At 36.2% G+C, this 27404-nt stretch overlaps 4 protein-coding genes and 1 long non-coding RNA gene across 6 annotated transcripts; 3 read left to right on the top strand and 2 right to left on the bottom strand.

Moving 5' to 3' along the window:
• The first annotated feature begins 2164 nt into the window (after positions 1 to 2164).
• On the top strand, positions 2165 to 8058 carry LOC103443010 (uncharacterized). 2 transcript variants are annotated; one of them, XM_017334665.3, is made up of 6 exons: positions 2165 to 2590; positions 5009 to 5314; positions 6586 to 6634; positions 6708 to 6990; positions 7268 to 7346; positions 7609 to 8058. In XM_017334665.3, the coding sequence occupies exons 1-6, from the start codon at positions 2291 to 2293 to the stop codon at positions 7810 to 7812; spliced, it is 1221 nt and encodes a 406-aa protein (XP_017190154.3). In that variant the 5' UTR covers positions 2165 to 2290; the 3' UTR covers positions 7813 to 8058. The 2 variants fall into 2 exon arrangements, with proteins under 2 accessions (XP_017190154.3, XP_008380013.4); XM_008381791.4 differs by lacking the exon at positions 5009 to 5314 and having other exon boundaries at positions 2195 to 2590.
• Positions 8059 to 10018: 1960 nt separating this feature from the next.
• On the top strand, positions 10019 to 12480 carry LOC103421703 (uncharacterized). Its single transcript, XR_527278.4, has 3 exons — positions 10019 to 11727; positions 11852 to 11944; positions 12184 to 12480. It is a non-coding gene; the product is annotated as an uncharacterized lncRNA (long non-coding RNA).
• A 3565-nt stretch (positions 12481 to 16045) lies between these two features.
• LOC103443007 (transmembrane emp24 domain-containing protein p24beta2) lies at positions 16046 to 17916 on the top strand. The gene is made up of 5 exons (XM_008381789.4): positions 16046 to 16171; positions 16302 to 16531; positions 17082 to 17268; positions 17378 to 17485; positions 17625 to 17916. Exons 2-5 carry the CDS (start codon positions 16310 to 16312, stop codon positions 17756 to 17758), a joined length of 651 nt encoding a protein of 216 aa, XP_008380011.3. The 5' UTR covers positions 16046 to 16171; positions 16302 to 16309; the 3' UTR covers positions 17759 to 17916.
• An 889-nt stretch (positions 17917 to 18805) lies between these two features.
• On the bottom strand, positions 18806 to 21405 carry LOC103443006 (protein NOI4). Its single transcript, XM_070827411.1, has 3 exons — positions 21118 to 21405; positions 19717 to 19899; positions 18806 to 19172 (listed from the first exon to the last, which is right to left on the bottom strand). Exons 1-3 carry the CDS (start codon positions 21121 to 21123, stop codon positions 19137 to 19139), a joined length of 225 nt encoding a protein of 74 aa, XP_070683512.1. The 5' UTR covers positions 21124 to 21405; the 3' UTR covers positions 18806 to 19136.
• A 1357-nt stretch (positions 21406 to 22762) lies between these two features.
• On the bottom strand, positions 22763 to 27088 carry LOC103429192 (acetyl-CoA acetyltransferase 2). Its single transcript, XM_008367331.4, has 14 exons — positions 26924 to 27088; positions 25954 to 26022; positions 25671 to 25769; positions 25385 to 25558; positions 25169 to 25274; positions 24942 to 25080; positions 24710 to 24853; positions 24238 to 24323; positions 23931 to 24030; positions 23705 to 23815; positions 23575 to 23616; positions 23328 to 23414; positions 23029 to 23140; positions 22763 to 22933 (listed from the first exon to the last, which is right to left on the bottom strand). Exons 1-13 carry the CDS (start codon positions 27063 to 27065, stop codon positions 23051 to 23053), a joined length of 1389 nt encoding a protein of 462 aa, XP_008365553.3. The 5' UTR covers positions 27066 to 27088; the 3' UTR covers positions 22763 to 22933; positions 23029 to 23050.
• Positions 27089 to 27404: the final 316 nt, after the last annotated feature.

Below are 27404 nucleotides of genomic sequence, written 5' to 3'. Positions count from 1 at the left end.
TAGGTCTTGAATAGAACTCATCTTCTTGCTGCCAATACCCATCTTGTTGGAATTGTTGAGGTTCTCCCCACATGTAATCTGAATAATCTCTCCAATTCAAATTGTAAGCGTTGGAAAACATGTTGTCCCATGATTGGCTATGGCCTTGATAACCCCAAGCATCTTCATTCGCAGCGAATTGAGAACATTGATGAGTTGGATATCCTTGCCCATAGGACACACCATATGTAGGGACACTTTGCATTATGGTCCTTTCGGCATATTGTGACAATTGATAAGTAAGTTTCGCCAATTGAGCTTGAATGGTAGCAAAATCCATGTCTTACTTCTCTAGTACCTGAAATCAAGGAAACAAACTAAATCAAATATCATAAGTAAAAATAAAAGACACAAATATAAACAAAGTTAGTAACTAAAACAAAAAACATGAAAAAGAAACAACGGGGGATTAGCAAAGTTGCTAATCCCCGGCAACGGCGCCAAAAATTTGATGCGAAAATTATCTTAACACACAAATTAAACCCTCTGGTTGTCAATTGTAGTAAAGAATGTAAGTAGGGATCGTTCTAGGCCGGGGATTAGGAGGGATTGCTAAAACATTTGAAACTGACTTAAAAACGTAAAATTAAGTTTAAAACACCAAACTAGACTCAAAAGATGCAATACAAACTAAAAAGACTCAAAACTAGTTTAAAAGACTCAAAACTGCTTAAAACAATGAATTAGACTCTAAACTGACTCTAGGGATGGTTTTGGACGAAATTAGGTTCTAACTTGAATCAAGACACTTAAAAACACAAATCAAAACAGATTTTGATTAATAAAACACTTTAAAACAAAGTGGATGAGTGTTTGGTAATGAGTGGATGTAATGGGTGTAGTTGATGAATGTTTGGTAATGAGTGAAGTTGATGAATGTTTGGTAATGAGTGGATGTAATGGGTATAGTGGATGGATGTTTGGTAATGAGTGGATGTAATGGGTGTAGTGGATGAATGTTTGGTAATGAGTGGATGTAATGGGTATAGTGGATGGATGTTTGGTAATGAGTGGATATAATGAGTGTTTGTAGTTGTAGGTCAACACACTTGCACACACACATGCTGATTTCTAGCCTTCTAATCTTAAAAAACGTTCATCCTCATGTCTACACGCTCGTTATCGCATCATCTACGATTTGACAATGGGTATATCGTTGTTTGATTTTTAAAATTCTACCAAACCTCGTGAAGAGTGTTTTTGGGAGAGTTCAAAACAAATAATAATTTATAATAATTAATGTACAAGTGTGAAAAATGTGAAAAGAATATATAAACACTCATGATTGTATTATTTATGCTTAGACGATGGTTACATCGTTGCTTATACTCTCCAAACCCTCATGAATAGTGTTTTTATTTGAGTGAAAAATTAATAAAAATTCATAATAATTAATGTAGAAGTGTAAAAAATTGTAAAAAAAAAATATATATATATAATCGCTCGTAATAACAAATTTTACAATGTTCGTAAAACGGTAACTCCAAAATTCAACACTATAATCCATAAATCCTAGATTTATATTTAATAGTCTATTGTCGTTTACGCTTTATTCTTATCACTTGATTACGTTTTTCAAATTTTCTTTCTTGAAAACATGATATTTTAGCATAGGCAGAAAAATAAACTATTCAGATTGTTGATATTATGTCCCGATGTCATTACTAGCGTCTGTATATTTTTATTTTTCACACTTTTACATTAATTAAAAGAAACTTACTACAACAATACCATAGGATTTAATCTCTCTATATTTTACATATTCTTGAACATTTGATATTTTGTAGTAATGTATTAATGTTTTTCGTATTTTGGGATATGTAATGATTGAAAGGCAAATGTGTTTTTATGTTTAATGTAACAACGTGCTATCTATATACTAATTTAGTATTGCATTTTTTATTTTATTATTTATAGAAGTAAAATTTATTCTCTTTAATAGGTCATATTACTCGTTAATAACGGGTCGTGCAATATTATAATTTATTTTAACGGGCATTACAAGACACGACCCATTAAGATATCGTATATATCACATTAAAAAATAAGACTCCTTTTTTGTCTTTTTGCATTCTCTTGAATCTAGAATGTTCTCCTTATACAGTTATTTTTCCAAAAACTCCTTATAAAGTTGGTGGAGTGACATTTCAAAAAGATAATCATGAAGGATGGGAAACGATAATCATGGGGAACTAGAATATATACAAATCGTTTAAAATTTTGGAGGTGTAAGGCGGTGGGTGGGGTTGGGATGGCGGTGGAGTTCAGGTCTGGCTTAGACGACGCCTGGTACGACGTCCTGATAACGAACGACGGCTGTGATCGACTGAGAGTGAAGTTCGTCGGCTTCGCCGACGACCATGACGAGGTTTATGAAGTGAACGAGTTGAGTTCGTTCAACGACATCGACGAGTTCAGCCGGAGGTTCAGGCCGTTGTCCGTACAAGTTCAGGACACGGAGTGCTCTCAGGTGGTGAAGGGCATGCTCGTCTGTGCCTCTCACTCCATTCGCCACGGTGATCGCCGCTTCTACGACGCCGTTGTCAAAAAGGTCAGTTTTCTTTGTCTCTCGCTTTCCCCTAACTATTTCTCGCCATTTCTTTCTTGGGAAATTTGTTTGGTGCCATTTTCTTTAGTAATTTGTTTAAAGTCGCAAAATATTTTCAATGTTGGAAATGCACAAATTTTGGTCATTGAAGAGAAATCAGTAATTAGTATTGACCTTAATTGGGAGAGGAAAATTGTTTTATTGACCTTAGTTGAAGAGGAAATTGTTTGTGTTGACATATGTTAGAAAATGAAATGACCATTTAGGCATTTACTTAGGGCGATCCCAAGCCAATAAGATTTTTCACTTTGCTAGGGTCGGGGCAACATCTATTATACGCCTTACTCTTGTTTTGTAAAGAGGTTGTTTACACGCATATCTGGCCTTAGTAATACCAAAATATGAAAAACTTGAAATTTACAAAACTATGCATCTATATGCATAGGTCGGTCCCAAGCTTGGATAAAGGAGGAGGGGAGAGCTTTAGGTAGTTGACAACCGACACTCTTATATTACGTCGAATCTTTGGAATGCGATCATACCAACTCGCATGCACCGGATTCCATCAGAACTCTGAAATTAAGGGAGTTTGGGCAAGATTAGTACTAAGATAAATTTGAGTAAGAAACAAAAAAGTATGTTTGAAATTATATATGGTAAGAGTAATTTGAAATTCATTTGTTTTCTTCATGTCTTTCTCTAAATCTCGATTTAAATGATTATAATATTCTAGGTAGGCTATTTTATCATATAATGGCTATGTTTGGATGATGGAGTTAAAGTTCCAAGGGATTGAGGCCGAGTGAGTAAGAAATGAACCAAAAAAAAAAATGTTATAGAGGGATTAGAGAAGCAGCATATGAGCACAACAAAGGAATGTAAGAGGGATGCATCACAAAAGGTTAATAGGAGGGATTATAAATGCATCATCTAAGTATTACAAAATACATGTAATAGGGATTTGTAAATGACACCTTCCATTCAAATAGAGAGCTTGAGTGTCTAGCATAGAAAGTTAATGCGCTTAGAGGTAACAAAAGTACTTTGAGCAATTGGGGTTATGAATTCCAACACTTCACCTCGCAAAACACTACAACCTCAATAGTCACTTTTTCCAAATTTATTAACGCCAACATTGAAACCAACTTTATGTTTTGCTGATCTGCGATTTTGTGGCACCAAAATTGGTTCAATAATTTTGCACATAGATCGGTTGTAAGGTGGGCATTAGATTCATAGATAAGCTAGCTTGAAGAATGGTGAACCACGGTAATGGATAATAGCGTGAGTTTGGCTTCTGGGTGCTAGATGCTTGTGAATAGTGAAGTTGAATGGTCTTGACGATAGATTGAGTTTGTAGATCAGTTTGTCTAAGTTCAATGGTATCAACGGTGATGGACAATAGTCCGCCCTGGGCAACCATTGGTATAATTAGATCCTAGACCTTCACTTAATGGGTGTAACAAACAACATTAGTTGTTTGACCCAGGGCATGTTTGGCATTGACTTTGTATGAAACACTTCTATTAAGAAAACAATTAGTTGGAAGTGCTTTTACTATAGAAGTGTTTCCATAGTAGGTCGGAAAAAATGAGTTTGATACCAATATATTGAACTCATAGAGGAATCACACTTGTGGGCCGAAATTTGAGTGTGATACCAATATATTGAACTCATAGAGGAATCACACTTGTGGGCCGAAATTTGAGTGTGATACTAATATATTGAACTCATATACAAATCACACTCGTTAGTTTAATATATTACACTTATTAGTTCAATATATTAAACTCTTTATTATGATACTGACATATTGAACGCGTAATAGTGTAGCAGTAGTATTATATGTATCAAACTCAGGTTACTTAATTTCTATATATAGGTATCACACTTGCTCAAACTATTGTGGAAGGCCTAAATGTAGTTATAACTGTTTTTGGTTGTCACAGAGCATTTTTAGTCCTCTTAAGTGGTGTGGGATATAGAAGCGCTTTTTAGGGAACAAGCACTTCCAACTACTTTTATAGGAAGGAGTTAAATGGTAAAACAAATTTCAACGTGTTTTAGGGCTCGTTTAGAAGCACTTTTAAAAAGGCTGAAATTGCTTTTAGTTAAAATGTTTTTGGAACCAATCTTTAGTAAAAATCTTGTGCTTTTTGTAGGAAGCACTTCAACTGCTTTGGGAACCCAACAACATTTTGTCTAAAAGCGCTTTAATCATTTAAAAGAACTTCCAAACGAGCCCGTAATAAAAGTATATCTAGCAAAAGCTTATGAGCATAAGTGCTTCATACAAAAATAGTCAAACAACCTTCTTGGCTTCATAAGGAAGCATTATTGGTCCTTCTCTAAAAAGCACCATAAAGTATTCTAAATTTCCCGATGATAGATTGTCTATTGATTGTGATTTTGTATCGTTAGGTGGTGCATGAGGAACATCGGTTTGTAAAAGGAGAAGAAGAATGTTCATGCAGCCTCATCCTCTTTTGGAGACATGGTCCAAAAGCAGGGTCTTTAACGGCTCAATCTCTTGATACCATTTGCAGAGTCCAGCCTCGTACAAACAAAATGCATCCGCTTTTGAACTCTTTTCTAAAAACAGCCAGGGAAAAAATTGAAACCACTCTTTCTAATATTTCTGCAATTCCTCGTGATATTGCTTATGACACAAAAACTTGTACGTCCAACTATAGGCACAAGTTAAGCGTTTCTCTAAGTATAAACCAGGCAAGTTTATTTAGTGTATATGTTTTCCTATTTGGAATTTTTTCTGTCTTACCCTTCCTATTAGAGCTTTCTTTACGTTATATAAAAGGTTACTTTTAATATATGTACATAAGCATATTGTTGTGTTATCCTGGAATTGCTGTTTAGTCTCACCTTACCCCTTGAAACTGGTTTTGTCTCAGTTTGTCCCTTGAAACTTCCGTTTTCGTCTAATTTAGTCTCAATTCACCCCGTTTTTGTCTATTCCATAAATAAACCTTAAATTAAAGGTTAGTATGGACATTTTGTTTTTGACACAACTCTTTGCCTCCAACTTCCAATTTCATCTTCAATATATCTATTTTAAACCCCTGTCTGTCTCTCTTGCGAATTGGTGTGGAGTTGTAGCTGCAATTGTTGGCAAAAGCAAATAATGGGTTATGTTTCACAATCTAATTCAAGCCCCTCATTAAATCAAACGGTTGCAACTACAGCTCCACATCAATAAGTAAAGAGAGACAGACGGGGTTTGAATTAGAGTGACTGAAAATGGAATTGGGATTTTATAGCAGGCAGGTTGGAGGCAAAGAGTTGTGTCAAAAATAAAATATATATACTACCCTTTTAATTGAATGTTTATGTGACAGAATGAACGAAAATGGGTTGAAAATGGGTTGAACTGAGACTAAATGAGACGAAAATGGCAGCTTCATGGGGCAAAGTGAGACAAAACCAGTTTCATGGTGTAAAGTGAGACTAGATGGCAGTTTCAGGGGTAAATCAATTAGTAAGCCTTATATAGTCTCTCGCCTTACTCATTGCCAATTTGGATTTGAGCTGGATATAACCACTTGAGCTATCATGTCACTTAGTATTGATTGTCTGCATGTTTGGTTTAAGTCATGGCGCACGTAATGTAAAGTTGTGTCATGTGTGCGTGTTTGGCTCATGTCATTCTACACATGAGGGTGTGTTAAGAATGTATTATGTTTGGTGAATATTGCAGCATATATTATTCTGGCCTTCTCCACTGATTATTTTTAGATTCCATTGTCGTTTTCTAATAAATTAGGAGAGTGGAGTGGTGTAAGTTTGAGAGTAAAGATGTGTGCCTCTGTGGTGGTGAGATAGGCATTGTGTACGGCTGAGAGTTGTGAGAAATCCTTGTAATTACTAAGTTTGCAATGATTTTTAACCATCTGTCTGGTCCATGTGGACAAATTTGCCAAACTAATTCTGCAGTCACTCGCTTCTCTTGTGCTTACTTGTTATTTGGATTTATTTACTTGTAGGACAAAAGAACTTCAAGGCGAGCCTTAAGTCTCATCTCGTCTCTTAAAGGTTTGTACTGATTTGCTTAGAGATTTTCCCGAACTCATTAGTGTCTTATACTTTTTCCGTTTTCCCAAGGCAGATGGGATTGGCAATCCTTCTCAGGGGGTTGGGCACAATATGGATGTAGAAGAGGTTCCCTATATAATGGCCATTGAGAATATGGAGAAGGGTTTATCACCATTAAAGATCGTGGAATTTATACATCAACAACTTTCAATCTCATGTCAAGCATTTGTTTCACCAAGTCTGTCATCTGAGTGGTATACACGAGGAACCATCCTGCTGAATAGCAGAAAGAATGTTGACAAGTTATCCGACTTTTTGGAGAGTACCGATCACATCATTATTTCTTCAAGCGGAAGGTATCTAGTGTGAATAATTTAATTTTTTTGGTGATTAGCTTGAATTGCATTTGCTAACAATTTATATTTCGGGGTCTAAGCGAGTGTCCAAAATACGGACTCTTGGTTTGCTGGAGATCTTTGTTTCAAGCCCCAATACCGCCCTTCACATACGTTGTTGATCTATTTCTTAATAGCTAGATTTTGCGGTCCAGTGGTCGTGTAAACCTCACAATGTTAATTTGGTTTTTGAGCAATTGACTTGTTAAAGCATGTGCCATTTTATAATTCTGTGCAGGCCTTGGGTCATGACTGAGAAAAGACGAGCACATGAGAGACTAAGGGGTTCAATCGTAAACTCCATGCTTATATCGCAGGTTAGTTCCAATATTTTTTTTCTTGTGCTTGTCTGGAGTATTTGACTAATCGATGGAAGTTATTCTTGGATCTGCATGAAAACAGACAATGAATTGTAACGTGATAAATTGATAACTACGTAATTTTCGTAACAGTCTCTTTATTACACACCGTCCCCAATAAAGAGTTGAGAAGCATACAAAACTAAAAAGAATCTGAAACAGCTAGTATAGCGCATCCATTTTTGACTGAAAAGTACTATTCTTACTGAATTTTTTGCAGAAACTACTAGAGCGTAGAACTAGTACTTGCAACGAATTGAAAGTGGCCAGTTCTGGAACTGAAGAATACATGAGAGCCAAGCTGCTGCAAGATTTATTTTGTGAGTATTCTAATCAGCAACGCCGGCTTCACCAGAAGTTACTTGTCGAAGAGGGAAAGATCTGGCAGCTATTTAACGCAGCGTCGAAGACTAAACCAAGGTGAATGCGTTCGAGGCTAGGTTTTTTAGCAAGATTTTGTTGTGTTGTACACATACCAACTGTATCATAGCTTCCCTAGTTGAGGTTTTGCCTACACAGTGGACTGAGAGTTGGGACATTTTGAGTTTTTACCCCATATTTTGACAAGCAAATGTAAGAAAATGTAGCACTTCAATGGGGCTGAGAGTTAGGATACATAGGATGTGCCTAACATTTTGATTGGTAAGAAATGAATGTGTGTATGTCTAAATTTTGCCTTTTTACTTCAGTTTTCAACGTTTCTGTTCTGCAAGCATCGGCTCCGAAATTTCTAATAATAGTTGTGAAATGTTGATTCAAGGAGATTTTACTTATAAAAAATTGATTAGACGGTTTTGCATACAAATGCCTATACCCATCTTGAGACTAAATTTTAAATACTAGATTTTTCGTTAAAAAAATAAAAATCAAAGATCTAATAGTTAAAGCGTCTAGAGTATAAAAGCACCATAGTCTAGAGTATAAAAGCACCATAGAATTTAGGAAAATTGTCAGAAATGACTAATTTTCTTAATTTTTGGATTAAAATAGGACAAACCGTCCTTCACAATCATGCACATCATGCACAAAAGTGAAATGACAAAAATACTCACATATATATTGCAAAAACTCACAACTCATTGTGACTTTTTTTTTTTTTTTTTTTTCTGATTTTAAAGAGAGCTGTGAACTTTGGATTTTTGCGTTGAACTCAAATCTGTGAGCATATCATGTGCATATCATATATGTTTAGTGTACATACAATGTATATAATACGTATTTATATATTGAGTCATGAATGTCATTGGAAAGAGATTCATGATTTTTGTGCACAAAACAATTTCAGTAACTGTACTGCAGATAGCAAAATTCTCGTACGTTGCATTCGAGGGCGTATAAATTAAATCGAAAAAGCTTAATTCTTTGTGCTAAACAACACCCAGCAATTTACTTGATAAAAGCTCGATACATATATTTATTAGAGAAATCCAAGGTTACAACATTCCTTCTTCAAATAAGAGATCAGAGGCGAGATTCGTAGGGTCCCATCCCAACTACAATTGATTCCTGAAGTGACGGCCACAATGGCATCGATACGAGAGATACAGATAACATAGAGCAAATTTGGGAATGAAGATCTTTTTTTATTTTCTTTGTGAGGATCTTAGAATTTTTGAATTATATTTGTTCATCGTATGTCATACTATTAGTTTTCAATTTATGTTCAATTTTAATAAAAAAAATTATAATAATTTTTAACAGTACGATGAACACGAACGTGATTGAAGAATTCGAAGAATTTGGTATTGATTGAGTATGAAATCGATCAGAGAGAGAGTTGACGTATCTGAAATGGAATCTCTGTGTGTAATTGTAATGATGGAGGGTGAGAGTTAATAGAGAGAGATGGGAAATGGGTTATGGCATGGGAAGAACGAGCTGCAAAAGCGAGAGAGAGAGAGAGAGAGAGTTCTTTGCCTTCAGACAATAATGTGATATAGTATTGAATGTGAACATAGTAATTGTTAAAGATAATAATATAAGAGTAAAGATTGTAATTTTATAAAGAGATATGCTATTCACACATTTCTGTTAATTTCTGTTATTTGATCTTCTTCAATTCAATTAATTCGACGGTTGAAAATTAAAAAAGTGTGAGAGAAGTAAAAATGGTTATGTGGATATCACACCCCTTTATAAAATATATGAGGTGTATATAGATGCATGGTAGATTCTACTCTTATTTTTTTATGTTTTTCTACAATCATTGACATTAGTTTTTAAAAAAGGAATTTATTTATTTATTTTTGTTTTAACAAACACATACGATGTTACAATTTTTTTTGAACAAACGATAAACTTAACCTCACAATATGTTAACAATAATGTGATTCAAATTCGTTTTTAACAAAAATAAAACCTAAAACCTCTAATTTACATAAAAAAAAAAAATCATCGCAATTCCAAATCAACCTTAATGGTTATGGTGTAATTTACATTGTAAAGTAACTCTAAAATATTAACAATGAGAACACTCATCAATAATTCAAGTGAATTTTAGAAAGCCGATTTTTATAGAAAGGTGGTGGCGAAACGACGACGCAGGAGTTCAGGTCCTGCAAGGACGACGCGAGTTCTGTGGAAGCTGCTGCTGTGGCAGCAACGGCCGCAACGCCCCCCCCCCCCCCCCCCCCCGGCGGCGGCTTTCCTCAACGTCGAAATCAGCCAAGTTTCAGATTACTTGTGTATGATGATGTTTAGCTTTTGAATTGGAATTGTGCTGCGCATGCTGCATTTGATTTTTGTTTAAATATTTGATCTAATTTCTGTTTGAGTTTGGTTTCCTTTGTTGGATGGGGTTATTGTTCTTAGACTTAATTGTAGGAATGGTGACTAAACTTTATCTTAGTTTAATTTTAGTCTTTGAACTTTACCTTTAGTTTTTAGTCCTCGAATTGTTAATCATTTTCACCAACACCGTCCATTTTAAATTTAGGTGCATATTAAGAACTTCGTCCCACATCACCAAATATAAGAAATGAGAGGAAAAAAAACCCCTAAAAAATTCAGATATTTTTGTGTAAGAAAATTGAATAGGTCGTACCCAGTGCACAAGGCTCCCGCTTTACGCAGGGTCTGGAAGAGGTGAATGTCGGCTAGCCTTACCCCCATTTATGGAGAGGCTGCTCCCAAGTCTCGAACCCGAGACCTACCGCTCATGGGCGAAGGCACTTGCCATCGCACCAAGTGCGACCTCTTGTGTAAGAAAATTGAATGTATAGGAATTTTTTTTTAATAGTTCAATATGTGATTTGTTAGTTGTTTAAATTCAGCCACAGTTCGATCTCGTACCAACTTTTAGCTTCTTGTATTGTTTTATGAAGTTTTGAGTTGAAATTGATTCTGCATAATATCTTGTGCAAACTGATTTTGAATCTACTTTTTTTGCAAAATCTCTTTCACATTTTTTGCAAGATCAATTTTAGTAGTTACTTCATAATTAGTTTCATATTATTTGTTCAAATTCTCAGTTTAAATTCTTTAGTTTCATATTATTTGTTCATAATTAGTTTCATATTATTTTAGTAGTTACTAATTATTGTTCTATTTTTATGAGGTTGTCGCCGAGAGATCGAACTGCTGCTCCTACTAAAAAACAGAAAACATCTCCAATTGCTGCTCCTACTAAAAAACGTGAAAGATGAACAAAAAGTGAGAAGCGCCGGACGTCTGATGAAAACTATGCTCAGATGAAAATGAATTTGATGGCTTTTGGAGAAAAAAAACATAGAAGAACTCAAGACAAAGTTTCAGAAAAATTTCGAAGTGTTGAAGATTTTATATGCTTCACCATAAGGCATATGAAAATGGTGAAATACAAATAAAGAAATTAGATTGGGATGTGATACATATTGTCAATTGGTATGACACTGAGATGAAAATGTTCAAGTTTAAGAACGGGTACGGTCAAATAAACGCTGATGACGTACAGCGTGTCTACGAAATACCAAACACAGGAAAACAAGCACCTCAGTAGAGATTCAAGAATTCTAAGTATTGGTGAAAACAAGTTTGTTGACACATACTTCAAGGATGTCAACAGAATCACCAGAAAACACATTTCATATTCAATCGACGTTGCATTTGCTGCCAGGACGAATGAAGAGAATGAAGAAGCAACTTGCCTAATCATTTTGCATTGCTATTCACGCTGCTTATTGGAAGTTCAGCGGCAAAACTACCTTGGAGTTTTGCTAAAATCTGTAACTCAGTAGCGAGCATCAATCAATACAACTGGGCAAAAGAAATAGCAAGGTACTTAGTGGAAGGAATTGACAGAGCCCAAAGCAGGAAAAAGGATAAACAACCAACTGTTAGTGGTTCTGTTGTCCTTTTAATGGTAAGCAAACTAAACTCATAATTAGTTTCTGTTTGATTTTAGAAAAACTACAAAATCTAACTGAAAATTTGTTTTTTATCTGCATCATTGGGTATGTGATCGAACCAACATCATCAAACCAAAGGTAGGAAAGGAGAAAAGCCTACCAACAGCAATTAAGTGGGATTTGTCAGCTCTCCATAATAAAATCCATAAAAATACAAATGAAAAGTTGGAGGTAAACTGCGTATCAATCTACCTTTTTTGTGGAAAACTGATCCTGCATTTATCTTTGTGCAAAACTGATCCTGCATGTATGTTGTGCAAAATTGATTCTGCATGTATCTTGTGTAAAATGAGTTTGCAAACTACAACTGCATATTTTTCTGTAATTTGATTTTGCATATATTTTGTGTAAATTGATTCTGCATAATTATTCCAAAAAAGTATCAAAAACTAATTATTTAATTTTCACAGATGGACAATGCAAAGGCAATTGATGTCTTAAACAAATGTCAAATAATGATGATGATGATTATGTCGATCCTCTACCTGCACTGAAAAGGAGAAAATCTGAGAAGAAAGTCACACAAAAAGAATCAAAGGCCAAGAAAGTGAAAACAACAAAGCGGTTGATGTTGGAAAAAGTAGAACAAGTTGATAAGGAACATGTAGAAGATAATCAGGTTATATTTGTTAGTGTAAACTGATTCTGCTGAACTTATCCTGCATATGTAAAATTTGTACCAAGTAATAAGCAAAATCGGAACGAAACTTACCTTCAAATAATGAAACTCAAGCCAAAATCTAAATATAAACCATCAATAACAGAAAAGGAAGAAGAAAGAACAAAAAGAAAACGAAAGGAAATTGAATGATTTCAAATAGGAACGACTCAATCTGAAGCTAAGATTCCCCGTCAGTCACTTTCAAACAGATGGAAGGTTAATTTCGTAACTTTAATTTCTAAAAATGGAAAAACAACGTCCAAGATGTCATCCTACACTTGTTTAAAAAAACGTTTCTCCTAAATGTTTAAAAAGTGTTGTCTTAATACATAATCAAGTATTAAAAGTATACTCTATCTGCAATTTTTCCATAATTCTATATGAAGATTGAGAGGTTGTATTTAATAATGTGCAAGATTAATGTAAGAGGAAACGAGAATTTGCGCGGGAGAGTTTCCGATAATTGTAAGATTGTAAGTTGAACAAGAGTGAATTGAAAGAGAGTTGATTTGGGAGGTTGAGAGATTGAAATTTGACGTCGAAGTAGTTGATCACTGTGGATATTCTCCATATATTGGTGGACTATGTTTAAACTATTCAAACCTGTTGGCTACTTTATCTTGTATATAGAATCTGAACGAAGAGAACATGACGTAGATGTCGGAGGGGCGCCCCATATGATCGTCATGGACAATCTTGAGGAGTTATAGCCATCAACAATTATGGAGTTTATCCATCAACCACTTTCAATCTCATGTCAAGCATTTGTTTCGCCAATTAAGTTGTTAGAGATGTATGCACGAGCAGCTATTCTGTTGCACAGCAAACGGAACTTTGACAAGTTATTGGCGTTTTTGGAGAATCCAGATCACATCATCGTTTCCTCGGGAGGAAGGTATGGCGTGTTTACATATCCGTAATTGAAATGAGAATGTGGAATTGAATTCCAATTACGGAGTATTCCGGTGTTTACTAAACATAGAAGAATCAAAAAAGCAGTGGGGCCCACACAAATTTTGGAATTCAATTCCTTGTGTTGGTGGAATTGGATTCCCTAGATATAGATGGTAATCCAATTCCTGATTGTTTGGGTTATCGGAATGATACTTTTGTTCCCTTTATATCTTCACTTACTTTTCCTATTTCCAAGACTATTCTTTATAAACCCATTAAAGTATATAAAATATTTGATTTGGGATAAGGACATTTTAGTAATCATACAGGTTTGTATTCCGATTCTGCTGAATTAGTAAACAGCTTTATGAAATTCTATTCTGATTCCAGAACATTAGTAAACAACTTCAACCGGAATCCGATTCTGACTTCTCCTCATTCCAACTCCTCAATTCAATTCATCCTATTTTCATTACCGTTACGTAAACACGCCAATAGTGTAAGTGTCTCTTTCCAATAATTATAAATCACGCAAACTTGTCTTAAAATGGTGTTCGTTCAAATTTAGTAATTAGATATCTAAGCTAAAATTTTAATCATTTAGTATTTCTCCGCAGGCCTTGGTTCATGACTGAAAAATTACCGCTACACGACTCGCTGAAAGCATTGACTGAAACCTTCGCGTTTACATCTCAGGTCAGTTTCCTATAATTCTTCTTGTGTTTGTAAGTAACGATTATAACGGTGAAATGTCATTCTCTGTGTTAAGAGTATATCCCGTGATTTGTTCCATAGAATGACGCTGCGCCCCCAATAGCTAGACTGTTTTATTGACTAACCATTGATTGGAATCATCAACTGTATCTGCATCAAAACACATAATTCCGTGTATCATGACGGTTAAATCGTTTCATAACGGAACCTCATGTTACACACCATTCGGAGAAAGTGGGAGAAGCATGCCAAAACCCGATAGAATACAAAACAACTAGTATAAAAGCACCGAGTTTCCTCTAAAAGCACCATTCTTATTGACTCTGCAGAGAGTATCACAGAGCAAAGCCGGAACTTGCAACGAATTGAAGGTTGTCGTTTCTGGGACGAAAGAGTACGAGCAAGCCAAGCAGCTACATGATTTGTTTAAGCAATTTGCCGAGCATCAATGTATGCTTCACCAGAGGTTAGTTATTGAAGAGGGAAGGATTTTGCAGCCATCTGATCCGCTGTAGGGATGACGAACTTTAAAGCTTAGGTCTGGTTTGGTATTGTTGTGCTTTAAAAAAAGGGAACTTTAACGAAAAGCACCTGGTACTGTTCACTTTAACGAAAAACCACATTTTTACACTAAAAAGTCAATCCTGGTACTATTCATTTTACCCTTTATTTTGTCCTTATCATTAAAACTCAAAGTTTTCAAGCCCTTTTCATTAGTTTTCTTTAAAAAAATGCTGATTCTGCTGTGCTGTAAGAATGAAATAAAACAGCAGAGTGTTTGGTAAACTTTTTTGTAAAAATGCTTTTGAAAAAGAAAAAAAAAGAAGTATTATAGTGTTTGGTAAACTTTTGTGTAAAACAGATGTGAAAAAAAACCGGTTTTTCAAAGCTGGGTTTTGCAGCTTCTTGTTTTTGGTTTTTTTCATCCAAAACTATGAAAAAAAGCTGAAGCTGAATGTTTACCAAACACAAAATAGCTCCCAGCTTTTTTTGATACTAGCTTTTTTCAGAATTATCTTAGTACCAAATCAGGCCTTAGTTCCGTGTGAATGCTTTTGGTTACGCTGCACGTAGGTGCTAACGAAGGATATGCACTCTGACCGCACGCAAATGTAAATGTGGGAAACAAATGAGGCATCTCTGAACTCCCGTTTAGATATCTGGGCTGAATCATCGAAGGTACATGGATGTACTTAACATTTGAATCTGATTAGAGAAACTATATTCAGTTTTCAATGTGATGCTTTTGCTGTGATTATAAGATCAAAACGACGTCCCGAGCACTAAATGTACACACACACATGCACAAATATGTTGTATTAGTTGATGTTGGTGCACATGCTTCGAGGATCAGGAGAGATTTTTTAATGTACTTAAAACACGGGTTGGTACGTCATACCAAAAGTGTAATGCAATGATAAAAAGTTACGATAGTTCTTACCTATAATTTTTATGTTTTAATTATTTAAAAAGGAAAATGTGAAGTAAAGGGAAAAAAGGGCGACAATCATAACACTAACTTACCTACAAATAAATAAAATTTATAATAAAAAGAAATAAATAAATGTTGCAATTCTAATTTAATTAGAAATATGATTGTTTAATTCTTAATAGATTATATATAGGAATCGTATGAGATTTAGATCTTTTCATATACAATTTGTATTACTTAAAGAACAAGTTTTTCTCTTCATATTACTATAAATAAATAAAAAAATTCACAAACGACTTCCTCAAGCCCTTCGCTTCTCTTTGACTGGTCTCTCTCTTTCTTCTATCACTAAATTCATACTACGAAAATAAAAAAATAAAAAAAGATTTTTGGGGGTTTTTGACATCACGGACCACGCAAGCGAAATTCGCTTTTTTCCACCTGGAAAGCATCATCCAACGTGGAGCGTTCCCATTGGCCACTGGTAAAGCTATTGAATCACACCCCGGCCACGTGGCTTAAGCCCAAAAACAAAAAACAAAACGACATCGTTGATTGTCCTTTTATGCTTGTCCAACCAGAACTGCCGTTGTCAGACAGCCCAAGTTCGAGTTGGGCACTTTTCAAATCCCAGTTCATCCGAAAATCCCAAACTTGAAACCTCTGCCAAATACGAAAACCAGAAGCAGTTTCCGAGGTAATTTTTCGTGTTCTTCCCGATCTGTGTTTTTGCATCTCTAAATATCTATCTGGGTAACGAATATTTGTGGCTAAAAAAACTGGGCGATTGTTTGACTTTGTGTGCTGAAAAATTGATGGATTTGCAGGGAAGAAGATGGAGTTCTGGTGCGGGGGACACGTAGCGCTGAGTTTGGTGCTGGTGGGTTTTCTGGTTTTGTGCCAGTTGGAAGGGTCGTTAGGGTTAAGGTTCGTGATTGACAGGGAAGAGTGCTTCTCCCATGATGCAAAGTACATGGGAGACACCATCCATGTCTCTTTTGTGGTAATCAAGGTAGATTCGACTTGGCATTACACCGAAGACGGCGTTGATCTCGTGGTATGAATGAATGATACTATGATGTTTCATATTTGTTTGTTTTTCCCAATTGTGTGATTTTGTCATACTTTCGTCTGTTTGATCTTGTTGTGGAGAAAGTTCGATGGTTTCTGCTGATTTGTGTTACTTTTTCTGCCTTGGCAAGTTGAATTTTGATAGAAGATAAAGATTGTGGATTTTTGTTTATGATTGCATTCGTTAAGAGGGTAGAATTATCTGTTGCCGTCGTAAGCCGGGAGATAGAGCGGGACTTGTGGCTCAATCGGTTGAGATCGTTTATGGTTTAGCCTGCATTGATGTCCTGCGTTCGGTTCTACTCCCCCGATATCGATTGTATCAGAAAAGAAGAGATGAATAGAGCGGGAGAGGGAATATAATGTTGTTATTGTTGGTAACTTGGTACTTTGAGTCCCAATTGCTAGTTTAGGAATTTAAGATCATCCCCCAATTGGTTTTTCGATTAGGACGCTGCTTTTTGTTCGATAATGATGATAGTGGTTCCTGTTTCTAAAATCTTTCCTATACTTTTGAACTATGTTGCCGATGTCAGATAAAGGGACCTGGTGGTGAACAAATTCATGACATACGCGGCAAGACGAGCGAGAAGTATGAGCTAGTGGTTCAGAACCAAGGTGTTCACCAGTTCTGCTTCACGAACAAGTCTCCTTACCACGAAACCATTGACTTCGATGTACATGCTGCTCACTTCACATACCATGACCAGCATGCTAAAGACGGTGAGAGGCCACTTTACTGTTATTCAAGTTCCGCCGCCTTTTTTTCCTTCTAGGTGAGTCTTCTTTATATTGGAATAATGGTCACGGAATGTTATTTGAATGTATGCAGAGCATTTCACACCCTTGCTGGAGCAGATTCAAAAGTTGGAGGAAGCCCTCTATAACATCCAATTCGAACAACATTGGTTAGAAGCTGAGACTGACCGCCAAGCAATAGGTATTTATTATTCTGTGTAGTTTTAATCTCTTATGCATAAACTATAGTACTTCAAGAAGTACATGATTTTGCACTTGCATCTGCATGTCACATACGGGCACACGAAGCTAAGGTCCCCGAATCTTTGATTTTCGTGCAGTGAATGAAGGAATGAGCCGCAGAGCAACACACAAGGCATTGATAGAATCGGCAGCGCTTATTGGAGCTAGCTGCCTCCAAGTTTTTCTTCTGAAACGTTTGTTTGAACGCAAGCTTGGATCTTCTAGAGTTTAGATTAGTCAGTTGCGAACTTGTTTTCGGGTATTTACTGGTTGTAATGTTAGAAAATGGAAAGAATATTTAGATACTGAAATGTTACAAAACAGAAAAATGTACCATTGGCTTCGGCTTTAATATTTTGAAGATGTGTATTTTTGCTTATTGTTGGACAATTTGAGTTGCCTTGCACAATGGTAGATTTAGCTGACATGTTTGATTGGAGTTGGTAAAGACACTTTGCTGTTAGTACTTGAAGCAGTTTTTTGGCTGTTAGTTTGAGCCCGTACGGGATTGCTTTTGTAGGAAATACTTCTGCTTAAATGCGATTTTGCTAGAAACACTTTTAGTAATGGTATTGACTCATGTCCGTGTTCTATTGGGTGCAAACTAAAGTATTGGATAAAAAAATAGAAATCATCTTCCGGAGAGATGCCGGAATGATTGATAGCTCGGATCTTGAAAATCAGTGTAGATCGAAACAGTGTGCTGTTGGGGATTCGCATTAGAATCACGCCGGAATAATTATTAAAAACCTAATTGGAAGTGCTTCTTGAAGGAGTTGCTTCTCAGAAAGATCTTGTATGTTTTGTATCAAACATTATCCAAAGTGCTTTAGTTGTCCAAACACTCTTTTAGCCGTTGTAGAAGCACCAAAAACAAGGAAAATGATCCTCGCCGGATCCTTTTATTGGGGATCCTAGGAATCCCGTGATTGTGATCGTTCATCGTACATTACGATCACGGGATGCCTAGGATTCCCAGAGGATCCTTTTCCCCAAAACAGGCCCTCTGTGCTTTTTGAGAGGGAGCTGGAAGATTAGGTTCTGTTGCATCAGTCCGTTGAGGCTTCCTCAATGGCTTTGTGGTGCATCCATTGGAAATACTGCAGATTTTGAATTTCATCTACAACCAAATCGATCACCGAATTGCTGAGAGGAGCAATTTTCGTGCAAAATTGCAAATGAATGGAGTCGTAAAAGCTTGGAACTTCCCAGAGGGAGATTTCGAGGGGGAAAAAGACTGACGAGAAAATACAAAGCTTCACAGCGCACAAATACGCGGTTACACGACATAGAAACTCAAATCGAACCGAGAACAGGAAAGAAACAGTCACGATTAACTCAGCATCAAGCATTGATTCAAGAAAAGGAGGCTGCATGCAATCATAGTTCACCAGTATGCATAAACGTAAAACAGTATCATTTTTCAATCATTCGTCTCCCAAAATAAGCCCACAATTTCTACCAATGTTCAAAACGACAGACAACAGATTCCAGAGGGACCAATCATGGCTTCTGAACACAGCTCCAGTCTTCTGGAATATACATCGTCGTGGGGGGCATAAATACGTAGTAGTATCTTCTGTAAAATTTATGACATGGTTGGTACCTCCTCACGACTCCGAACGCAAGCAGCAAAACCATTTTTTCTACACATCAAAGCAGAAAAAAACGTAAAAAATCCAATCATTGTATCACTTTTCAAGCTATCATCTTTTTCATCATCACATTAGGGTGGCTTAAGATCAACTGGCAGCATTCTTTTCTTTTTCCCTCTTTCTTTTTACTTTTTTGGTGCCAGCTTAGTTGGACATCATTTAACAAAACCAGATGAGAGTTTTACCAAGCGAAAAGATAAAATATGAAACAGATACGTTTATAAAATCAATGGGTGTGCTATTTCCTGGGAGGAAAAAAAGGGTAGTTAATAGTTTGAGTTTGAGCAATCTAATTCTGAAATTAAGGGATTATATGCAAACATAGTCACGCAAAATGTGATGATGAAGATGTAAGGATTCCAATGTATTGTGCATAAAATGCTTGTTATGGTTCAATTAAATCTTCTCTGTTCTCAAACTCAACCACCATTCATGCTCTAGGAAAAGATATGACTATGTAAACACAAACAGCGTCAAGCATAAAAGAGATAATGGTATTCCACGGAGAACTATAAGGCCAATGAGTCCAACTTACAGATGGAGGCTTTCCAAGAACTGCTCCTTGCTTATATGCGTGGTCCTCCTTTGATGGTGAGTCAGGTCTACCACCTGTCTGCTTCTCAGTCCTAGCCTTGTTGAAGATTACAGTGAATCCCTCAGCTGATGCTGGATCATTGACATCCCATTCACCAAATTTTGGCAGCGGTACACCCTTTTCCTGTAGATTTACATATTTTTGATAAAGGGAGTCAATCATCCAAAGTCTATGCGTACTGAATTGAGATATATAAATAACACAATTGTGTGCAAAGTTCAATGTTTCAGATGTGCTTGCATGAAATTATGGAGACAAACAATATCCACGTAACGAAGATGATTAAGACTGAGGTGAAGGTTTGCTCCCACACATCAGTAAAAAAAAACAGCTAATCATACTACTGTTACCTTAATCCTAATGCATGAGAATACAACACCATGATATAGAAAGTAATATGTATTAATGCATTGGTTTACAAACGCCGATGCCTGTAATTACTCTTCAATATGAAGGTATTCCAAAAAGAAGAAGAGGTTTGAAATTCGACAATCTTGTAAGATATCTGCTATCAACTTTATACATGCCTAAAGGGAACACAAAGAAATGTTCTTTTTTCTAAAGTCCAACAAGTATCAGATTGGTTTACACTAAAACCAAATAAGTAAAGTACAGAACAGTCAAGTGCACCAAACTCCGACCATTCTGTGGTCTGAGGAGGTTAGATATACGCAGCCTCGCCGCATCACCCCTACTTGCTGGGCGCCCGTTTGGCGAAAAAGACCTGCAACATCCATGAAGCAACAGAACAACCTTACCCATTGAGCTAGGCTCACGCTCAAGTAAGAACCCATTGTATGTTTCAAACCATTGAGTAACCCATTAATCCACTAAACTGCAACACTTAACCATTCAGCACAACAGACACAGAGAAAGTTTCGCACACAAGGAAGCAATCGGATACGCTGCTTATCGGTCTAAGCCGAATCTACACACATACACAAACACATACAACATCCAATTTGATTCTCAAATACTCAAAGTCGGTTTGGTATAAAACAAACAAGAAGCTAAAAATACAAACTTTATCAATAAATATTAAAACATATAAAAACCCAGAAAGCAAACGTGACCCCAGATAGCAAACACCAGCTAGATACATCATATTCATACAGAACAAGCTTCTGCTTAACAGTTAGAAACCAAAAGGATGAAGAGGAAGTAGAAAGCATCGGAGGGGGGACAATATGGTAAATTCCAACAACTCCAGCAAGCTGAAAAAGGGAAGGAATCGCTCCACAGGAACTCAAGAGTCTCAGATCAAACACGGAACCATATACATACACCGATGCAAATTCAATTCATGAATTAGAGGACAAAAAAGTCGACCACTTTGCTTACCCCCATGACTTTCTGCTCTGAGATTTGTGAGAGTAACGACAAAAATCGGCGACTGATTTTCTCTGGTTGTAGGGATTTGAGGTGGTCCGAGTATTGAAGGGATTTGAGATGATGAATTGACGAGTCTGCTTTTTCCAGGTGAGGTTCAATGGAAGGAAGAGAGAGAGAGAGAGAGAGAGAAGAGGGCGCGGCGTGGGTTTGTGTACTGGTGTGTGTGAGGTGGGTCCGATGACGAAATTTTTTTAGTGGGTTGGAATCACGGTTTGATACACAAAGCTCATTTGAAGTGTTATTAAAACAACTAAAGCTCATTTGAAGTGTTATTAAAACAATTGAAAGTGTTTTTGAAAAAATATTTTTGAAATTAATTTTTAATAAATATTTAAGTGAGTCGTAGAAAAGTTATTAATATGCTTATTTCAAGAAGTACAGATTTAATGTTTTTTTTAAATAATTAAAATGTTTCTAGAATCTAAAATCAATTTTATAAAAATACTTTCAGTCATTTTAAAAATATTTTTAAATAAATTATAAGTGTCACAAGTTGAAATTTTTTCTTAAATTTCCAACCAATTCAATTGTATTAGAAACCAGTTCTTGCACACTAAAAATCTCTGAGCAGGATGGGACGAATAGGAAAAAATTTTAGTTGTGGCGGGAATACGGATAGTACATAATATATTTTTATGCAAGTGATGGAAACTTTTAATTTTTAAGTTATTAACCTTTTAACACACATAACCCACCATTTATATAAGACATTTGATGTACCACTTCATGTGACGGGAACACTGAAAAATCTCTTTGACGAATAGGGGCCGACTGTTTGAAGAACCAATTAGATTGGATGGTGTGTGGTGCTTCCAGCTATGCATCCCATACAGCTTTTGTCTGTTTCCCCACGATATTAAATTTGACTCCATCTCGTATTGTGTGTATACAGTATACCTTTCCTCGATAGAAATATTTTTAATTGTAATGAAAATATAAATGGTATACCATGTGTTTTAATTAAAATGGTAAAATTTTTTATTTTTTAAGTTATTAACATTTTAGCACATATATCCAACTATTTGTATAATGACACGTGATGCACCATTCCATATACTGATCACATCGAAAAATCTCTTCAGTTGAACGTCTTAACAGTTGTGAAAATAAAATTTAAAGATTTTACCCGAATATTTACAGGACTATTTTCATGATCTGATCATTCATCAACTACGTCACAGCAACGGTCCATCAAAATTAAGAATCAAACTCATTACGTATTTATGTAAGATATACGATGAATGATCGCGATCACGAAATCCTCAGAATTCTTAAGAAAATGATCCGATGAGGATCCTTATATAGTATAGTTCAGGATTATGTGTAGTATAACTGTATAACCAATTCACGTATAACAAAATGCGTAAATTGATTATCATTGTTAGACAATAAAGTATAAACTCATCATCCTCTCATATCATAAGCGCTGAATTACTTGTACAATTTAGTACAGGCCATTAGCTCCACATCATTGCTCGGTACCACGCATCCAACCCAAAACATGTACAGCATGTGTGTGTGTGTGTGTGTGTGAGAGAGAGAGAGAGAGAGAGAGAGAGAGAGAGAGAGAGAGAGAGAGGGAGGGAGGGAGGGATGGTGAAACCGAACTGTATTGGAAATATACTTCTTCTAAAATCTAAATACATTTGTAATTTATTGGGGAAGCAAATCAAGTACAAAAGCAGAATAAATTGCACAACCGGGAACTTTGCTTGTGGCGGTTTCATCTCTCACACGAAGAAGGTTTGACCTCAGCGATTCTGGACTGAAACACGAGTCATGTAAACTGATAAGCTAACTCACATTTAGAAGATATCCATCAAGTATCAGAAAAAATGACATGAGACGCGCCAATATTACCAGTTAGTGACTTGAAACTAGCTTACAAAAGCTCCAAAACAAGAGCAGATGCACCTCCGCCGCCATTGCAAATACCAGCAGCACCGTATTTCCCGTTCTTCTGCTTGAGCACCTACAATAGGGTTGCACTCTGAATAAGGGATTTGAAAGAAAAGATATCGTTCGATAGTTAAATAATTCCAGGTAAGTTAGAACGGAAAGGAGAGGTGCGGGAGAGAAGCAAAAGTAAATCAGAGCCTGTTCGTTCTTCAAGTTTAAATATTAGCTTTTCTTTTAAAAGAATAGGAAGTGAAATATACCCCTAAAAGAGTGACCAAGATACGAGCTCCACTGCAACCAAGAGGGTGTCCCAATGCTACAGCTCCACCATGCACATTAACTTTTTCCTGATATGAGAACGGAAAATGAGTTAAGGCAATACGAACAAATGCGAATTCCTGTGCTAGTAAAAGCCTGACGGAAGGAGTTGAGACTGCTTCATCAACAAAAAGTTAAATGCAACTCATTCTAAGCATTCAATCAGAGAGAGAGAGAAAGAGAACTCACTGGGTTAAGTCCAAGAAGTTTCTGATTTGCAAGAGCCACAACCTGCACACATAAAATCGCTACAATTAATATTGGCAGCCTTGAGATGCTACCCTATTTAAAAAGATTGCCACAAACTGCGATAGCTTACGGCAAAGGCTTCATTAATTTCATAGAAGTCAATTTGAGAAGCTTCCAAGCCAGCATTTGAAATAGCTTTTGGAATTGCAAGAGCCGGAGCTGTTGTAAATAGTTCTGGTGCCTGTGCAGTTTATCTCAGGTAAGCATAGTGGTATGAATGGTAATGAAAACAAAAATGCACTTTCAACTTCCAAGCTCTACAATCTTGTTCAGATAAACAAAAACTTGTACAGTACCTGAGCAGCATCAGCGTATCCACTGATTTTGGCGATCACTTGTAGCCCAAGCTTTAATACCTTCTCCCCACTTGCCAAAACTAATGCTGCAGCACCATCACTATTGATAAAAGGAATTTCAAATTTCAGAAACACTTCCATTGTAAGACGTGTGAAACCGAAATGAAGGTGGTTCCATCAATTAAAAATCAAACCAATGACAACTTAGGAAATGACTTTTGTGCTCATTTAAGTAAACGAATGTAAACAACAAATTATTAGATGAAGGGGATTAAATAACAATTACAGAAATATATAAACTAATAACCTGATACTAGAAGCATTTCCGGCAGTCACAGAACCTCCACTCTCCTTAAAACTTGGTCTCAGCTTCCGCAATTTGGCAGCATCAAACTGACATCATAACAAAGCAAAGAATAAGGACATCTGAGATGGGTGAACTCAGAGAATGTGATTCAGATATATCCTAGACTCCTATAATATGAGATATTTTTTACGATCACTTAGCAACGATGGATTTAACGCAAAAATAAAGTCGTAGATTAAACTTTGTAGAATGCACTTCCCCACCCCTTCTTCCTCTATATACAAATAAGAATTCTGGCTAAACAAAGTGCAAAAGATAAAAAAGTGATATCTCTACTGTGAAGCATTGAAACTATCTACTCTAAAAACTGGCATTCATGTTAGCAGGGTGTACTGATGGAGATTTTATATTGTGCAAGAAAAACATAAATTTGCTAAGGTGTCTAACTGATACAAGCACGATTTATTATTACCTTGCCTAGACCTTCATCTTTATCAACAATGGTGGATGGTCTTCCCCTTCCTCCAGAAACTTCTACTGGAACAATCTCCCATGAAAAGGCATCACAGCCTTGGGCAGCAATACCACGCTCGAAGCTCTGAACAGCAAAGTTATCCTGCAGTTGGCCACAAATAAATATATGAATAATCTTGTATGATGGTGAATGTGCTATATTAGAATGCACCAAAGGGCTTATATTTTACCTGGTCCTCCCTTGTAACTGAATGCTGATCAGCACATAATTCAGCGCACACTCCCATGCCATAATCATTATAGACATCCCACAGACCATCCTTCAGCATTCCATCAACAAGAGAATCATGTCCAAGTCGAGATCCTTTCCTGGATTTTTATTTTTGTATCCCATCAGTGCCTGTTGAAGTTTCATTTTAAAGTCTAAAAGAGTCATGAATCGGACGAAGTAACTAACCTTGCTTCGGCAAGATACTTGGGCACATTTGACATGCTTTCCATGCCACCAGCCACAACAACGTCATTGATGCCCAACTGGATGCTTTGTGCTGCGAGCATAGTAGCTGCAATAACCAAAATCAAATTTGTGTTATTCTAATATCATTTTTCCTACCGAAAATGAAAATTCATTGTTGAAAGAGAAAACAAAGTAGAAACAGCGAAGGTGCTGCACCTTTCAACCCTGATGCGCAGACTTTGTTAACAGTGGTACAGATTACTGAATTGGGGATTCCTGCACCTAATGCAGCTTGTCTAGCAGGAGCCTGCCCCAAGTTTGCACTGAGAACATTGCCAAAGAAAACTTCTTCTACAAGTGCTGGATCAACATTTGCCCTCTTAAGAGCAGCTGCAGGTTGACAAAGGGGAATATGAAAAATCAGACGATGCTAAATATTAAAAAGTATAAGATAAAAAACGAGAAACATTATCCGCTTAAGGAAGTAGGAGATATTGCTCACCCTCAATAGCTATAGACCCAAGCTTGGTGGCTGGTACAGATGAAAGTGCCCCAAGAAATGCACCCATTGGTGTTCTTGCAATACCAACGATGCAAACATCTACATTATGATCAATAAACATGGAAACAAATTTGAAACTTAGAAAACCAGTGTTCCAAATAAATCTAATTTTCAAATACAGTGATTATTTGTTGCAACCACCATAGATTCTACTGCATAACCTTCGCCACGAAATTAACAAAATCCTATGACTTTAGAAAGAAAAAAACAGGTAAACAAAAACCTCTAGGGTTGATTGAATCGGAACATGCTTCTGCAGAAACTGGAGCCATTGTTACAAGCAAATGGAAATCTGCAATAATTACATGGTACTCAGTTAGTGAATCAAAATGAGCAACAAAATAGAATACATGACAGAGTTCCATGTTGAAGTACACGTATAACAAAATGAAGGATCGAAATAAACCATTAAATGTTCAAAATTTAGAGGGAAAACTGACAAAAAATAACAAACGGCTTTGCTTGTTATTTTCTTTTTACATAAACTTATTCTAATCATTATTGTTCTCATAAATTCCCCAACAATCAAACGGTAATTCCAGAAAGTAAAAGAGCAATGTTCCATGTACCACTTAAAATAAGTAATTTGTTCTGGCTATTGAAACAAGGGTATTAATATATATATATATATAATTCATTTACATAAGGCATTCCAAAACAACGGAAATAGAAATGACGAAATTTGGGAATTTGAGGACCCAAATTCCACGTTTTTTTTTCCATGCAGAAATTCTAAATTTCTATGTTATTAATCCAAACAAGGGAATTGATGCATCATGCATGTCAACTAATAAATTCTGACTTTTGTCCAAATTCTAAGTTTATTTCCCTACTCCAAACATAGTGTTAGTATGAAACATTCTGGAAAATCATAGAAAAAACCAGCCACCCAATTCAATTCCACAACACTATAACCAATGCCAAGTTCTTTCTTTTTCCTCTGGAACCAAACAGTAAGTGCGTGATTTTTCGACCAGAGCTAGATCTATCATCAGCAAACAAACAAAGCATGCACAAAATATCATCACAGTTCTTCAAAATTATCGACAAAATCACAGATCCTAATCAATCCAACGATGCAAATGCTAAGAAAAACAAAGCAGCGTTAAGAACGATCGCACGGATGAATGGAGCGAGTGGTGAGCTGCGATCAGAGAAAAAATCGAGAACCAGAGAGAGCAGCAAATTGTTACCTTTTGGGTTCGGGAAGTCGGTGGGAGGAAGAAGAAGACTGACTTGCAAGTCTCTGAATTGGTGCTGATCTGCTGCAAATGCAAAAGCACGGCTGCTGTTATTATATAGTAGGGGGGAGAGCTCACGAGCTGCCGAGCACATGAATTTGGATGTGGAATTACCAAAATACCCCTGAAGAATGAAGGGCCACTTTAATCATTTTTTAATTTTGTTTCCCCTTTTGTCTTTTACTTGATGTGTAGCTATCAAAAATGCCCTTTGATTAAAATGAAAATTAATGAAAATGATTTAAAAACTTTGAGTTTTAACGATAAGGACAAAATAAAAGGTAAAGTGAATAGTACCAGGTTTGACTTTTTAGTGTAAAAATATGATTTTTCATTAAAGTGAACAATACCGCGAGCTTTTCGTTAAAACTTCCTGATTAAAATGTTCGGATGAAAATATTGAATTTAAAGATTTTCTGAAAAAATGAAAGAG

This window comes from Malus domestica, chromosome 09 (genome assembly GCF_042453785.1).
Source record: "Malus domestica chromosome 09, GDT2T_hap1".
NCBI classification, from domain to species: Eukaryota; Viridiplantae; Streptophyta; class Magnoliopsida; order Rosales; family Rosaceae; genus Malus; species Malus domestica.
The sequence above is the reverse complement of the archived record's forward strand: the minus strand, read 5'-3'. Positions and strand labels throughout refer to the sequence as shown.